The sequence below is a fragment of the Budorcas taxicolor genome, chromosome 11 (assembly GCF_023091745.1).
Source record: "Budorcas taxicolor isolate Tak-1 chromosome 11, Takin1.1, whole genome shotgun sequence".
In the NCBI taxonomy this organism is placed as follows: Eukaryota; Metazoa; Chordata; class Mammalia; order Artiodactyla; family Bovidae; genus Budorcas; species Budorcas taxicolor.
In genome coordinates, this window is record NC_068920.1 from 137,892,521 (window position 1) to 137,909,694 (window position 17,174).

The 17,174-nt window shown below is 48.0% G+C and overlaps 1 protein-coding gene and 1 long non-coding RNA gene across 2 annotated transcripts in view; both read right to left on the reverse strand.

The window, feature by feature from the left end:
• LOC128055363 (uncharacterized) overlaps nt 1-17,174 on the reverse strand; it is a 70,738-nt gene that overhangs the window by 14,444 nt on the left and 39,120 nt on the right. The gene's annotated exons all lie outside the window — the stretch shown is intronic.
• Nucleotides 764-9,480, reverse strand: LOC128055362 (b(0,+)-type amino acid transporter 1-like). The gene is given in 8 exon segments (XM_052647894.1): nt 764-1,565; nt 2,075-2,159; nt 3,714-3,838; nt 5,382-5,508; nt 6,335-6,437; nt 6,440-6,473; nt 8,763-9,384; nt 9,386-9,480. Coding segments are annotated over 8 exon segments (1,425 nt in total). The 3' UTR covers nt 764-1,331.

A 17,174-nucleotide genomic window follows, 5' to 3' on the forward strand; every position in this document is an offset into this window, starting at 1 on the left:
ACATGTCTAAGAACTAATCCCCATCCTCACCAAACCCACCACCCAGAGGGGAGTATGACCCAAAACCAGACACTGGGGTGGAGGCTCCAGTGAGGCTGACAGAGTCACACACAGAGGAGTCACCTCTCCTGACATTTTCAGGAGCTGCATCCTCAGCGTTTCCAGGTATTGAAGTCATTCCTTCCTGTCCCTCATTCCCACCTGAGCAGCCAGATACCTCTCCACTTTAGTCCTAAATCATATTAGTCTTCTGGTATCTCTCTTTTTTTTTTTTTTAACATTTATTTGTTTGTTTGTTTGACTGTACCATATCTTAGTTGTAACATGCAGGATCTTCAGTCTTCATTGTAGTATGTGGGATCTAGTTCCCTGAGCAGGGATCGGAACCTGGGCCCCCTGCATTGGGAGTGTGGAGTCTTAGCCGCTGGACCACCAGGGAAGTCCCCTGGGACCTGTTCTAACTTTTCTTCCTTTCTTTGAGAAATTTGACTGGCCTCCCTTGTACCCAAACCAAATAAAACCCCTCTTTCCCAAGGATATGCCTCTTGCTTCTTTCTCTGTTCAAGCAAGTTATCAGCTTTAAACATTAGCTGAAGAATCAGGTCTTCTGGAACAAGGTTTGTCAGAACCAGAGTTTTTCTAGTTGTAATAAATAAGAATCCATTCAAATCCACTTGAGCCAAATTGATTCATTATAAGTATCAAGTTGTTCCAGACAATCAAAAAGCAGGTTTTCCTAGTTCTTGGGGACCACATAATTTCTCAACACCATCTCACTATGTATCTCCTTCATCCTTCCTTGTTGACCAGGCCACACACATATCATGTGGGATCTTAGTTCTCCAATATCAGGGATCGAACTCATGCCTTCTGTGTTGTTAGTCTTAACCATTGGAATGCCAGGGAAGTCCCATATTCTTCATTCTTCTCTCCATGGTGGCTTTCTCTACTTCTCTACCCACATCATGGAAGATCCCAAGATTTACAATTCCTCAGCTCAAGCAACCATCAGAATTCTAGTCTCAAAATTTCAAAAGAAGGGCACGTGTTTCAAGTTGTCCACCTGAAATATCAAATAACTGTGACCTAGGGAGACAGTCATGTAATTCCAGCATGACTGTGAGATCCACCTGTGAAGATGGAGCAGCTCTTACAGAAGAGAAGAACACTGTCCTGGGCAGATAACCCCAAAGTCCACATCACCTGCATCATGGCACTTTAGGGACTTCTTAGGATTATGCATAGTTAACCTACAGAGAAGCTGGCCAGGCCTCTTGTGTGCAGATAGGGGTGTCTACAGCAACGAGGGCAGTGCCAACCTATCCAGTCCTTTAGTCAGCATTCTTCGTGGTTGGAGCAACTTCCATGAGCAGCTGGAGATGCAGGGTGACCACCTGCAAACACTCGGGCTGGTACCGGAAGTAGACAAACAGGAAATAGACCAGGAAGCCACTGAGCAGGAACAGGAAGACATACAGGAACTCTGGCTGGGGATGGGCCACGATGGGCACCAGCGCCAGGTAGACAGATGCAAAGACCATGGTGGCAGGGATGATGATGGGGACCTGCAGGGACAGAGAGACCTGGATGATGAAGACGTGCCTGGGAGGTGGCACAGGGCGCCTGGGCTCTGTCCCTTCTGCCTGCCTGCCTTCCTGCTGCTTCCACCTGCCACCAACTCCTCTCTTCCAGAACCTGCCATAACAACTTGTCAGGCCAAAGGAGACACCTGTTGGGTTACAGAGGCCCCTCCAGGGAGCAGAGACTTGGTGCCCAGCCTGATCCTCTCTGTTACGTGAGTCTCGCTGGGTGCGTGCATCCTCTCTTTGTTCAACTCCCACTGTTCTCCCTGTGTGTCCTCTAGAGAAGAAAGGCATCCCCAGCAAGGAGAGTCAATGCCTTGTGCTCCAACTGTCCCTTACCCCCAAGGACACACAGAAATTCCCTCCCAAATACAACAGTGTTGACCACTTTCTTTCTTCCTCTGGGCCCCAAGTGAGGCCGTGGTACAACCATCTGCATCATGCAACAGCTGATAGTTGAAAAACAAGCCCATGTAGGTCCTGAAATCTACCTTGTAAGGTCGGGGAAGATTCTTCTTTATCCACAAGTACAGGAGACAGCTGAAGGTGATTCCATAGGTGGGCCAGCCAAGGAAGCTGAAAGGCAAACGTGAGCCACTTGTTAACAGCCCCCACCATGGTGGGACTGGCAAGAGGGGCCGGCCTACTAGGTGCAAACCTAGAGTAGAGCTGCAAGCACACTGGGGCCTCTCAGCCACCCCCAGCTCCCCTGATCCATGCAGCCAAAGGAAAGAAGAATGCAAGGCTGGGGCACTGAGGACAGGGTGTGCTGGAGGGCCCAGCTGGAGCTTTGTCTTCAGGCACAAAGGGGCACACGCACAAGCCCACCCATCCACGAGGCTCCAGATTAGGCCTCCTCTGACTGCCCCTGGCTGGCTGGAAGAGGACAATTTCAAAGGAAGGAGGACTATCCGTGTTTCCCAAAGAAAGAATCTGGTGGAACCTCAAGGAAGGCTGTGTTCCCCTCAAGGGCCGCACACTCATAGCAGACTGCGCCACCCTGGAGTTGGTGATGGGCACCAGAAAAACCTCTGGCCCCTGTGTCTGATGTAGGTCTGATGTAAACTCCACATAACTTGGGAGGCCATCTCTTGAGGTTGTCCAGATGGGGAGATATGGGGCCCTGGCTGACATGAATCATCCTTGAGTTCTCATCTGGGCCAGGACATTCTCTGTCACTCTTCCCCTATCTCAGGCTGAACACCCTTAAGAGACACCACGGATTTGATTTTATCTTCACCCTACAATGAGTTTTTTCTTTCTCACGGGAAAAAGATGAAAAGAAAAACAATGTCTGTTACTTAATGTTCTGAAGAAAGGGACATCGAGTACTATATATCCTGTTCCAAAAGATTAGTTACTCTTAGGACAACAGAGGAAGAGAACATGTGATGCTTGCAAAATTACTGGAGAAGTCCTCTGCCCCAGACATCATGCCTGCCTGGTGGGTTAAGAGTCTTCTTGTTGAGAGAAGTTTAAAAATGACAACCGGATATCACAACAGCCCATCATTTCTGCCCCAGAGCAGGCAATAAAGGGGGTCAGAACATCTCCCCACTTTGATGCGATTCCGGAGTGTGCCCACACAGCTTGGCTGTGGGTCTGCCCTGAGTTCAGCAGAGCTCTGTTGGGTCAGATCCAGAACAAAGACCAGACTACAAAGGAAAAATGACACCAAGCCAAAGGCTATGAGTCATGTGAGTGAAGCCTGAGTATCTTTTCACATTGTCCTGGAGACAGAGTAAAGGGACAAGAAAAAAGAAAGAAAATCACAAAGACAACACAAGACTTTATTTCTTGGTGAAAATTGGTCTCATTGAATTTATGGAAGCAGTGCGAGAGAGGAGGGTGCTATGTTTAATTTTGAAAACTTAATTGGGAGAGAATGGTTAAAACAGTGTGTGTGTGTGTGTGTGTGTGTGTGTGCAGGCGCTCTGAGCCTGAGCTTCCAGGAGTGTGTGCATGTGTTTCTGCGCGCGTGTGTGTGTGTGTGTGTGTGTGTGTGTGTGTGTGTATCATAGGGGCTTCTGGAAATGGGCATGCACATAGGAGTGTATATGTGTGCATGTCTGTGAATGGGTACACATAGGGGCCATGAGATACTCAGCCTGAGGGGGCAGTCTCACTTGCCTCAAGAAGCTCATGATGGTGTTCAAGTTTCCAGAGATGACCAGGATCAAAGCCATCGCTGTGGTGAACATCAGAGCTGGAGCTAGAGTGAGGCGATGCACGTGAACCATGGACAGAAGTTGGGGCTGGGGAGCAAAGTCAGGTGTCAGGTAACCTCCAGTGGAGCCGCACTGGGGGTCTGTCCCCAGAAATTCCCATCCTCTTCTCCTGCCAAACTCCCTCAGGACACCAGGGTACCCAACCAGATAGTCTCCAATTCCCATGGCTTCCTTCCAGATGTAGGTCACTGGGGAGTGATCAGACTCAGGGGGCAGGTTGGAGGGGGGCCCATCCTTTCAGACCATCCAAGACCCTGTAGCTTAGGATGTGGGGTTGCAGTGTGGAGAGCTGTAGCAGGTGCCTGGCCAACCAAATCTTTTGACTTTCTATTGCTCCCCCTAAAGACAGAAAGAGGGCCCAGGAAGGGAAGACTGAGGAGGAGAGGGGAGAGGAAGGGCCAGGTATGGGTGGAGCGTGGAGAGTGATACTGGGTTACAGTGTAGACTGTGTTATCCTTCAGCAAATACTTAGTCCCCTGCTCTCCACCCCTGTGGAAGAAATATATTAATAGTTTCCATCCACTGATTTGAGCTTGCCAATGAACTGTGAGCAGGAGAGACCCACCAGAAGTTCTAAATATGTGTGTGTGGTTTGGCTTGGTCTCTTGAACCCCTGCCACCTGCCATGGCAAAAACATGCCCCAGGAGCCCCTATGGCTTGGGTCCCAGGATTAGAACAGACCCGCAGTTTGAGTGAGAAGATGTGAACACAAGCCCTGGCCTGCAGCCGAGCCACTCTGACCCTTTAACTCATGAGCAACATGGAATGTCTGTTGTCCTAAGCCTCTGGAATTAGGGGCTGTCTCCCGCGCAGCATTACTGCAGCAAAAACTGACAGAGTGACAGAGAGTCCCCCAGGCACAGGGGGCCCAGAGGGTACACACTGGCTCCTGGGGCTCCTCCCCACTGCCCCAGCACCACTGTTGCACAAAGATGTCCCTGTCACCCACAAACCTCTACAGCGTGACCCAGCATGGCAATCTCCCAGAACCTGGAGGTAAAAGGATTGGAGTATAAAGCGGAGAGGTAGGGAATACGTGAGCCTACTCTCAGCAGAAAAGAGGGCTATGTCTTTCGAGGAAGCCCTGCTGCTAAGTCACTTCAGTCATGTCGACTCTGTGAGACCCCACAGACAGCAGCCCACCAGGCTCCGCCATCCCTGGGATTCTCCAGGCAAGAACACGGGAGTGGGTTGCCATTTCCTTCTCCAATGCATGAAAGTGAAAAGTGAAAGTGAAGTCGCTCAGTCGTGTCCGACTCTTCGAGACCCCATGGACTGCAGCCTACCAGGCTCCTCTGTCCAGGGGATTTTCCAGGCAAGAGTACTGGAGTGGGTTGCCATTGCCTTCTCCAGTCGAGGAAACCCTGGTTGGGGCTAAATGCTGAGCTCCGGGAGGAGAAATCTTAGCTGGCTGTCCTGAGAGGTATGTCCCCCAACAGTTCCTTAGTTCCTGCCTCACTGTTGTCCATATGAGATCAACAGCTTTTAAAAGGCTAATGTTTTAAACTCTGTACTCTGTATTCTCCTGCTGCCCCCATCACCTTGCCCAGCATGCACCCCATGTCTCACCAGGTGGCGCTCTCTGGCAGCCACGTAGGACACACGGCTTCTGCTGAAGAATGACCCATTGACAGAGCCGAATGACGAGAGGGCGACAGCCAAGGGCACCAGCCAGGCCCAGGCCCCCAGAACTTGGCTCCTAGGACAACAGAGGAATCGAGGGAAGGATCTCCAGCAGCAACCTGCAAGACAGCCTCAAGGCCACATCAGAAACAGAGCGAGCAAGTTCAGTTCAGTTCAGTCGCTCAATCATGTCCGACTCTTTGCGACCCCATGAATCACAGCACGCCAGGCCTCCCTGTCCATCACCAACTCCCGGAGTTCACTCAGACTCATGTCCATCGATACCGTGATGCCATTCAGCCATCTCATCCTCGGTCATCCCCCTCTCCTCCTGCCCCAATCCCTCCCAGCATCAGAGTCTTTTCCAGTGAGTCAACTCTTCGCATGAGGTGGCCAAAGTACTGGAGCTTCAGCTTTAGCATCATTGCTTCCAAAGAAATCCCAGGGCTGATCTCCTTCAAAATGGACTGGTTGGATCTGCTCACAGTCCAAGGGACTCTCAAGAGTCTTCTCCAACACCACAGTTCAAAAGCATCAATTCTTCAGCGCTCAGCCTTCTTCACAGTCCAACTCTCACATCCATACATGACCACAGGAAAAACCATAGCCTTGACTAGACGGACCTTAGTCGGCAAAGTAATATCTCCGCTTTTGAATATACTATCTAGGTTGGTCATAACTTTTCTTCCAAGGAGTAAGCGTCTTTTAATTTCATGGCTGCAGTCACCATCTGCAGTGATTTTGGAGCCCCCAAAAATAAAGTCTGACACTGTTTCTACTGTTTCCCCATCTATTTCCCATGAAGTGATGGGACCAGAGCAAACCCAGGGGCAATTTGGAATACTTATGGGGGACTTTACTTCCCCAGGGCGGGGCTGTGAACAGGTCACGTGACTCACTCACCCCCCCAGCTCACAGCCATCACATCAGTGGAAAGGATTTCACTGGGTGAGGGCACTAGCAGGTAACTGATGTTGGCCAGGATGTACAGGCCAGTGACTGGGAGATGGAGATCATCAGTGCCCACACCAGGTTCTGCTGCAGAGTTGGGAAGAAGAGGCCACGTGTTAGCCCATGAGGTCCTTCCCAGGATCTCTGAGCAAGCTCAGGAGTGCAGCACCGAGCTGATCCTATCCCCAGGGTCCACACCAGGCCAGGGGGCACTGTCCCTGTGTCCCTCCTCCTTGAACTTAGAGTCCCACGGCATGGACAGGCCAACTAACAGGTGTGCTAGGAGGCCATGAGGAGGACTCACAGTCAGAGCAGTGGAGGTACAGTGGAGGGTGGGGACCCGGCAGAGGGGGGGAGCCATCATCAGAGTTTCCGGAACAAGCAGGGCCTTATGCTGGGTTCTCCTTGCAGAGTGGAGGAGATTCCAGCAGGTGGGAAGCAGGGAGGGGCGTTCCCAGCAGGGACACCTGCAGAGCAGGGGAACCTGCAGAGCAGGGTGCAGAGAAGAGGCAGAAAAGTTAGAGATCTCCACGGTCAGATGGTCCCTCCAGCCTGTATTCCAGGACCCACAGTGCCAACTCTGCCTAGTCTCTGGGTCCCCAGGACACAGGCCCAGACTGAGGGCCATTCCATCCAGGGGTTCTCTTCTGACCCTCAGTCTCCTAGAGAAGAAATTGGGAATCACTGGGGATCTGTGAACTGTGATTCCCCACTGCCCCGCCTCTCTGCAGGGTGTGAGGATCAGCAAAGCGGAAGGGAAAGGAAGGGCCTGGACACAGGGACTGTGGGCACTGAGACTGGTTTGCATTGTAAGAGCCTCAGCACCTAGCTGACCCGGGCCACCCCCAAAAATATATTCAGCAAGCATGCAATAAAAATTGAGGAATGCATGAAAAGTAGGTGAAATCAGAGTGTGGACTGCTCCCTCCCACTCCGTACCCCTAGTTCTGGACATCATTCTGGAGCCAGGAGCAAATGGAGGGAAAGGGCCTCCCTCAAACTTGACCCAGCATTTCCCTAGGCTCAGACTAGCCCTGTATAAACATATTTAGACTCCACAGTAAGAACACACTTCAGAGTGGGAGAAGCATGTCCAGGGCACTCCCAGGTCTCCTGGAGGGCTTTCTCTAGAGGTCTTTTGGTTGACCTTGGGAAGAGCAGGCAAGCACTGATGAATGTACAACCCCTCCCTTCAGTATCAAACGGTACAACAGAACATGGCATTGCTATTCCTGACATGTGAAACAATACAGAGAAGCCACCCTTCCTCACTAAGACACAAGGAGCTCTCTTTCAGGCTTGGGATGGCGCTGTCCCTGTGTGGCCTGCACCAGTGTTCCAGGCAGATCTCCTCCCCACCCCTAGAAAGGACACTCTCTCATGTAAGCATCTACCCCTGATGCACATATCTTCTGTTCTCCAATATGACATAAAAGGCAGTTTCTATGGGGCTCTGTAATAACCTAGAGGAAAGGGTGAGACGTGGGAGGGAGACTCAAGGGGGAGGGGACATATGTACATTTATGGTTAATTCAGATTGATGTATGACAGAAATCAAACCAATATTGTAAAGCAATCATCAATTAAAAATAAATAAAAGAAATATTTAAGACTTTAAAAAGCAGTTTCTAGAGCTTTCTGCCAGAGCTGTGATCTGCCTGCAGAAAAGTTTGGAAGTGGGTTTGGGAGGAAGGGCAGGGGGCATGGAAGATGAAGAAATAATCTCGGAGCCCACTTCTGGTCCTTGGGGTCAGCCTGGGTGCTGAGCCGGTCCTCAGATATCACCCCAGACCCCTTGTAAAGTCCAAAGCTTCCCACTCCCTCCCAAGAGCCCTGCAGACCAAGCCCCTCCCAAAGCAATGACTAGCCAGCCCCAGGTTCACAGGTGGAGTGAGACAGGCAGGACTGGCTCGTACTTCTGTCCCAGCTCTGAAGCTATGTCCTGTAGTGGCCTCCCATGCTTCAGCAAATATGACTTACGTATCTACTGCAATGTTCCAGAGAGAACAATCCAGGAGAGAGAAACCTGAGTCATCAAGCACAGCTTCTTACAAGGGGTCTGACATCCAAGTCACTCTCCCTTTCTAAACTTCAGTTTTCCCACATGAAAAATGGGATGATAATGTCTACCTTCCAGGAAAGCAAAATGAGCCCATGGATAGGAAACAATAAAGTTCCCCCCTTACTTGAGAAGCTAGAATTCATATAATTGCATAAACTAATCAGAAAATACATTGGGCTGGCACTTTAGTCCCATGAGTACAGAAAGAGAGCCCCTCTTTTCAGCTGATTTCTCAGAGTCTTTGCACAAATAACAATTATCAGAACTGCTACTGTTTGGAGATTTCAGCCCCTAAAGCAGTGTCATGGACTCACGTTTGAATTCTTGAGTTCCTCCATCACCTGGCTGAGGCTATTCCAGCCATTAAAGGACCACAAGCACTGGTAGAAGGCCATGCTGATGCGCCTGGCCTGCTGGGACGTGTTGTGGAAGGTGGACAGGAGGGCTTCCATGCAGCCTTGGCCCTCGCCCAGCACCACGGCGCCACCCCCCACGATGACCAGCAAGGAGAACACTTGGGCGGTCGTGCACACGTTCATCAGCAGGGCAGCCATCTGCGAGCTCCAGCAGTTGAGCAACATCAGCAGCAGGATGCAGGTGGCAGCCACCACCTTGAGCATGGCCTGGGGCAGCGAGGAGCAGCCTGGGTAAAAGGGGACCAGGACATACTCGGCAAAGCTCAGCGAGATGGCTGCGATGGTGGCTGGTCTGCCCACCAGCACAAACATGTAGATGACCAGGAAGGTGGGTAAGCAGCCAAAAGTTCGTAGGATGCAGGTATATTCCCCTCCAGATTCGGGAACCAGAGCCCCCAGTTCAGCATAGCACAGGGCACCCAGTGTGGCCAGAAGGCCACAGACTGCCCAGACTATGAGACTGGCCCCGGGGCTGCCCATGTAGACCAAGACGCCCTGTGGTGACATGAAGATGCCGGAGCCACAGGCCCATGTCCCTCCTCAGCCTCAGCCCCTCATCCCCTGCCTCCTGCTCAGCCATCCTCTCATCGCCATCTCCTTGCTGACTTCTCTTCATCCCAGAGCTTCAACAGTCATTGCAGCTAACTGAGCAGAAGCAGATGCTCTGATACCTATCAGGCTCATGGGCTTCCTGCAGGAGTTAATGATTACAGAGCCTGGAGGAATCTGAGCCAGGGGCCAGAGAGCCAGAACACAGCATTCAGAGGGGACCACGCCTCTCCTGATCTCCCAGTTCTTGTCCAGCCAGACCAGGACAGGGAGATTGCAGGAGCTGTTCAGTGATGCAGCTCAGGAAAAGTTAAGGAAAGACAGGTTTTAGGAGGAATCCCTGGTGCCCAATTCCACAGCAACATGTCTGTGGAATTACAGTTGGCTGAATGCTCCGTGCCAACAGTATGACTGCTGAGTTACTGCACATTAGGACCCTAAGAAACTTCTGGAATACTTTCATCAGCCAAACAGTATAATACCAGCTTTATTCAGATTCCAAGAAAAATGACATGAGTCCTGTTCTAAAGCAGAATGAAAATGTTTAAAGAAGAGGATCCAAATAGTTTGAGAGAGAACTTGTTCCCCCTGCAGGAAGGGAGTAGGTGGAGAAGCATACAGGGTCTAGAGTGGAACCACCTTCGTTCAAATCCCAGCTCTAGTTCCTCACAGCTGTGTGACCTGAGACAAGGCCTCTGAACGTCACCCTATTCATCAGGAAGCTGATTACAATACCCACTATACAGGGTTACTCTAAGTACCAAATAACTTAAAACCCATTGAAAGTAGCTAGAATAGCAAATGACATGTAGTAAGATTTCCTTATGTATTAGCCATCACTATTTGGCTAAGAGTTTCATTAGATTCCTAAAGATAGATAGACAGATAGATTGATATTTAATTTAACATAATTTTATTGACATATGGACGATCATTTCAAGATACGGTATATAACTTTTTAATTGATCTTCCCTTATATTTTTCAAATCTTGACTTATGAATGTCACTGATATTGTTATGCAGAGTCAATGGAACTCAGTGGTATTTGGGGTCAAGTTGCTGGCATCGAAAGTGGGCAGAGGGGTACTTGCAGTCACCTGAACAGACTGGCCTGGCTCAAGCCAGCCATATGGACTGCTTGGATCTTATGTGCATGTGTAATCAATAAAACTCAGGACAGATGCAAAGGGCGTTGCTGTTACCGATTCCTGGGTTATCCATCCTGCTTCCTTCCCTTGCTATACCGAAGCCCAAAGGGCAGCAGTCTTCAAAAACTATAGGGCCATCTTCTTCAGAAATAACTCTGGAGAAGGGGCCCTCCAAGATTCAAAAGGAGGTCCTCCAACATCCTTACTCAGTAGGAAGAGAAAGAAGAGGGAAAAGAAGCAGATAAGAAAGAAAGTAGATAGAAGAATTGATGGAAAGAAGTTAGGAAAGAAGAGAGTACTGGAGGCTTGGGAAAGGAAACCAGCTGCCTTTCTGGTCATAGCTAAAGAGTAACCAAGACACTCAGACTTGCCTTTCTCCAGGCACTGCTGCTGGTGGGTATTGTAAAGGTCAGCCAAGTGCAGAGGGTGAGAATAGTCCTCAAGGTCAGGGTCACCTCTCACATCACTGGCAGCTCTCAGGGTTTCCAAGAACACCCTTAGAGTCAATAATTTGCTAGAAGGACTCACAGAATTCACCAAAAGCTTTTTTACGCAAGTTATGCTTTATTACACCTAAAAGATACAGATTAAAGTCAGCCATGGAGAGGAGGACAAAGCCCAGAAACCGAGGGTCCAAACACAGAGCTGCCAGCCCTCCTCACCCAGTGGAACAGGACATTGGTATTCTCCTGCCATCAGTGTTGACAACACACACATCACACTGCCAACCAGGGAGGCTCTCCATGTCCACTCTTTACTGGGGTCCCATCACTTAGACATGGTTGGCTGCTCCTGTGGCTGACCTCAGTTTCTAGCCCCTCAGGAGGTCAAGGTGACATTTCATGACCCAAAGATCCCATTCAAAATCACACCGTTAATACTATCTGGTTGGCCCAAGACCCCCAGGCAATTCTGATCAAGCATGACATTCCAAGGGCTTAGAGATTACCTGCTAGAAGCTGAAAGTAAGGTCCAGACCTCTGTTGGAGCAAGGTTAAATTCTTTGCCACACAGATATGGTACTTGTGACCTGAAGAACATTATGAGCACATAAATATCGGGTTTTGTATGTGTGTGTGTGTGTGTGTGTGTTTGGCTGCACTGTGTCTTTTTTGCAGCCCACAGGTTTCTCTAGTCGCTGCACCAGGACTTCGTTGCCCCAGGGCATGCGGAATCTCAGTCCCCCAATGAGGAATCGAACTCACATCCTTTGCATTGGAAGATGGATTCTGAACCACGGGACCACGAGGGAAGTCCCTAAATATTGTTTTTAATGACTCACCTCATGTGTCAAGAGAGGAGGCCCTGAATGCCAGACTAAGAGGCTGGGACTAGCCAGGAATGGGAAGGAGACAAGTGGAAGGGAGAGTGGGGAAGGGCCCACTGCAGGGTCTTTCTGAGATGGGAGAACTGGAGACTCCAGGGTTCTGTGGTCTTCAGTTAGCAATTTCTGCAGCCTTTCCAGAATCTGACACAGCGTGGTCTTCAGCTCCAGGTCAGGGTCTGCCTATGAGCAGGGACCACCCCCCCCCACCCCGCCCCTGAAGCAGAGCCAAGCTCAGACAGCGTCCCTGTGCTGCCACCACAGGTGGAAGTGGTGGCCGATGTGACCCAATTTGAGGCTCAGCAGAACAGACGTAGCGAGAAGAAATTCAGCGTCTGAGAACCAGAGCACTGTTTTCTCCATCACTGTGTGTTCTCAACAAGATCTTCATTAACTCAACTTTCCATCACTAAAATGAGGATGATCCTCCCACAGAAGTGCTCATGAGAATAAGCCAGAATCCCTTGTATCCCACCATCCAGGGGAGATGAATGGAGTTATATTATCAAAAACTCAATTTCGGGACTTCCCTGATGGTCCAGTGGCTAAGATACCACGCTCCCAGTGCAGGGGGCCCAGGTTTGATCCCTGGTCAAGGAACTGGATCCCCTATGCCACAACTAAAGATGCCGCATGCTGTAATGAAGATCAAAGTCCCCATGGGCTGCATATTCTCCAGGCCAGAATACTGGAGTGGGCAGCCTTTCCCTTCTCCAGGGGAATCTTCCCAACCCAGGGATTGAACCCAGGTCTCCCACATTGCAGGCGGATTCTTTACCAGCTGAGCCACAAGAGAAGCCAAACAGTACTGGAGTGGGTAGCCCATCCCTTCTCCAGCGGGTCTTCCCGACCCAGGAATCAAACCGGGGTGTCCTGCATTCCAGGTGGATTCTTTACCCACTGCGCTACCAGGGAAGCCCAACTAAGACACAGCACAGCCAAATAAATACATAAAAATACTTTTAAAAAAAGAACCTCACATTTTCTGCTCTTGCCCCCAGTCATGCCTGATCTCAAGGCCCCTGCTGTGTCTCCTCAAGTATATCTGAGACATCACAAGAAATCTCACCTGTGCTCAAAACCAGCCTGCTAGCCTCTATCCATACATGGCATCCACTCCGCTCCCCGTCCTGCTCTAATCTTGCCTGTCAGTGCCTGATATCAGGGATCAGCAGCTCTTTCTGTAAAGGACCAGATAGTAAGGCATTTGGGGCTTAAACAAGAAAAAAAAAAAAAGCTGAATCCTGGTCAGAACAGGAAGCTTTGTGAACTAGCTGGCTAACCACTAGTGTGCCCCTAGTACATACACAGAGTCCATCTGCAAAGACTAAGAGATATTGTTGATATCAGCCGTTGAAGAAACTCTCCTTCTGATCACTGGCTGCCTACTAAGCTAATAGAACAGAGAACTTAGGGGCCACACACAACCATATAGATATTATAAAATAGTTCATGCTGCTATGCTGCTGCTATGTCACTTCAGTCGTGTCCGACTCTGTGCGACCCCATAGACAGCAGCCCATCAGGCTCCCCCGTCCCTGGGATTCTCCAGGCAAGAACACTGGAGTGGGTTGCCATTTCCTTCTCCAATGCATGAAAGTGAAAAGTCAAAGGGAAGTCGCTCAGTTGTGTCCGACTCTTAGCGACACCATGGACTGCAGCCTACCAGGCTCCTCTGTCCATGGGATTTTCCAGGCAAGAGTACTGGAGTGGGTTGCTATTGTCTTCTCCAAAATAGTTCATAAAAGTCACTAAACAAAGAGCAACTTCTACAAGCAGCACCAAAAACCCTTGGAAGGCAATCTTATCTCCAGATTTGCTATATTATAGTATTTAAAATGTCCAGTTTTCAACAATAGCAAATAATGGGGCATGCAAAAAAAAAAAAAAAAACAAGAAAATACAGCCCATGGATGAAGGCAGCAAAGGCAAGTCATCAATGGAAATTATCCCTGAGGAAGCTCCGATATTGGACTTACTAGACGAAGATGCACATCAGATGTTACATTTTGAGTACATGTCAAGAGCTAAAGGAAACCATGCCTAAATAATTAAAAGAAACTACAAGATAATGTCTCATGAAACAGAATATCAATAAAGAGAGAGAAATCATAAAAAAGTAGACCTTCAGGCCAAAATGAAAGGTCACTAGCTAGTAACGCAAATACCCATGAAGAAATAAAGAACACTGGTAAAAAGTAATAACACAGATAAATATTAAAAAATTAATGTATTTTTTTTGCCTTTACATCTTCCTTTTTCCTACCTAATTTAAAAGACAATCTCACACACACACACACACACACACACACACACAAGACAATCACAAGTGGTGCTGGGGCACTGGATAGCTACATGAAAAAGAATAAATTTGGACTTGCATTTCATACCATATACAAAAACATAACCCAAAATGGATCAAACACCGAAATGTAGGAGCTAAAACTATAAAACTCTTAGATGGGAACATACTTGTAAATCTTCATGACCTTAGATTAAGCAATGATTTCTTAAATATGCCACCAAAAGTACAAGCTACAAAAGAAAAAAATAAATAAAAATAAATAGGATTCAATCAAAATTTGTGCATCAAAGGACACTATCTTGAAAGTGAAAAGACAACCCACAGAAAGAGAGAAAATATTTGCAAACAGTATATCCAATAAGAGTCCAGATCCAAAATACATAAAGAACTCTTACAATCCAACAACAAAAGACAACCCATTTTAAAAATGGATGAAGGATGTGAATATACATTTCTTCAAAGAGGACATTCAAATGGCCATCAGGTACATAAAAGATGTCCATCATCACTAGTCATTAGAAATGCAAATCAAAGCCACAAGGAGACACCTGCTCACACCTACTAGGACGGCTACAATTCAAAAAACAAAAATAAGAAATATTGAGGAGGATGCAAGAAATTCACACACTCAATACGACTGAATCTTCACACGTTCCTCACATAGGAATATAAAATGGTACAGCCTCTGTGGAAACCAGTTTGAAGTTCCTCAAAAATTTAAAGATTAAGTTACCACATGACCCACAAAGTCCATTTCTAGATACATAACCAATAGAATTAAAAAATTATATTCACACAAAAACTTATATATGAATTTTTATAGCAGATTATCCTTTTAGCCAAACAGAAAAACCAACTCAAATGTCTATCAACTGATGAATGGATAAATGAAGTGTCGTATATCCATACAGTAGAATATGATTCAGCCAAAAAAAGAATGAAATACTAATACATGTTAGTATATCGATAAACCCTGAGAGTATTATGCTAAGTGAAAGAAGCCAGACACAAAAGGCCACAAAAGGAGCCAGACATAAATGCCACTGCAACTGCATTTATATACATCATCCAGAATAGGTAAATATATAGGAAGTGGATTACTAGTTGCCAGGGGCTGAGAAATAACTGCTTTAACATGAATGGGGCTTCTTTGAGGTGCAATGAGGATATTTTAGAGTTAGATAGCACTGATGACTGTACAATATTATGACTATACTAAACTGTTAAAATGGTTAAAATGGTAAATTTTATATATGAATTTCATCTCAAATTTTTTTTAATTAAAAAAAAAATTAGCTGCTGAGCTTTGGAAGGGGAATATGCAAGTTCAGGGTCCCAAAGCCTGAGTTCTGTTAGCTTTAAGGAAAATCTACCCTGTCTCTCCAACACCAAGGTAGCCGGAGGTCCAGCCTTCTCCTGTGGCTCTCCTCGTCAGTTACCCACTACGACCCCGGCTGTTTGCTGCTATCAGTCTCCTTGTCCATCAGCCACTCTGCTGGGAAAGTGGAAAAGCAGACCTGCCCCCTGTGGTCAGATGCTGCAGCCAGCGCAGCAGGTAGGAATCGACGCACAGTTTGGGAAAAAGAAACTAGGGACAGAATGAAAGTTTTAAAGATGGGCCTGGGGGACTCAAGACCTCTTGGATCTAGCACCCTGTTCCTCAGAGCCACATCACTTTTATTTAGTGTCTTGGCAAGCAGAAAGTATCTGTTGTGCTACGATGAAGTCAGCCTCCCGTGTCCCCGGTCATGTCTCCCATTCTATTGATTGCTTCAATCTTTGTTCTTTTCTTGTACAAGGGGTATCACCTAGCTGGAGGTCATAGACCTGCATATGCCTTAGGAAAATGCCTTGGTGTGTACACAAGAAGCATTCTGAACCCGGTGTTCCAAGGTTCACCCTGTGTTTTTCCTTAGCTTAGGAGGGCATGACAATGCCAACTGATCAACCCGATGTACTTTTATTTGGGTTATGCTGTATTGGTATATTTTGCTTTTATTCTTTTCCTATGGTGATTTTCTCATGGTTTAGCCAGAGCAACAGGCGGCTGACTATTAACCCCTGTGGTCAGACCCCACAATTACTACAGAGAGCTCTGTCTGCATAATGTACCCACAGGTACCCAGAAAATGCAGTGCTGTGGATACATGAGTGTTTATAAATGCAAACTTTGTATCTAAAACGAACTAAATATTAACCTGTCCTCTAGGAGGCACTATCCTAACCCCCTCATGAGCTACGGGAAGTACAATTTTGGCAGGGCCCTGGAGGTGAGCTGACTCAATAACATCCTGTTTACTGGTGCTGACACTACAGTGCAAAGTAGGGCAATACAGAGTCCAGGTCCGGAGCCAGCCAGAGACTCCAGCCGTGCTGGGTGGAGTGACTGTAGACGCCATGCACATTAGTGAACTCTGGTCTTAACAGAACAGATCAAGACCAAAGTGGCCAGGTCAGATGGCCCTTCCAGAGAGTTCTCCCTCTTCTGAATTCCAGTATTCTTGCCTAGAAAATCCCATGGACGGAGGAGTCTGGTAGGCTAGAGTCCATGGGGTCTCAAAGAGTCAGACATGACTGAGAGACTTCACTTTCACTTTCTTTCACTTTTCGAACTTCAGTAGCTTCTGTATACCTCCTACGGCACTTACCACTTTCTGTTTCATTTTCTAAGTATTTGCCTCCTCTTTTAGCTTCTCCTCTCAGACCCTGATGCTGGGAAAGATTGAAGGTGGGAGGAGAAGGGGACGACAGAGGATGAGATGGTTGGATGGCATCACCGACTCAATGGACATGAGTTTGAGTACACTCCAGGAGTTGGTGATGGACAGGGAGGCCTCGAATGCTGCAGTCCACAGGGTTGCAAACAGTCAAACACGACTGAGCGACTGAACTGAACTGAACTCACCAGATGAGCTCTTGAAGATGGAAATAGGTCTCATTTGTTTCTGTATCTCTTACAGTTGAGCCCAGCAAGAGGGATCATG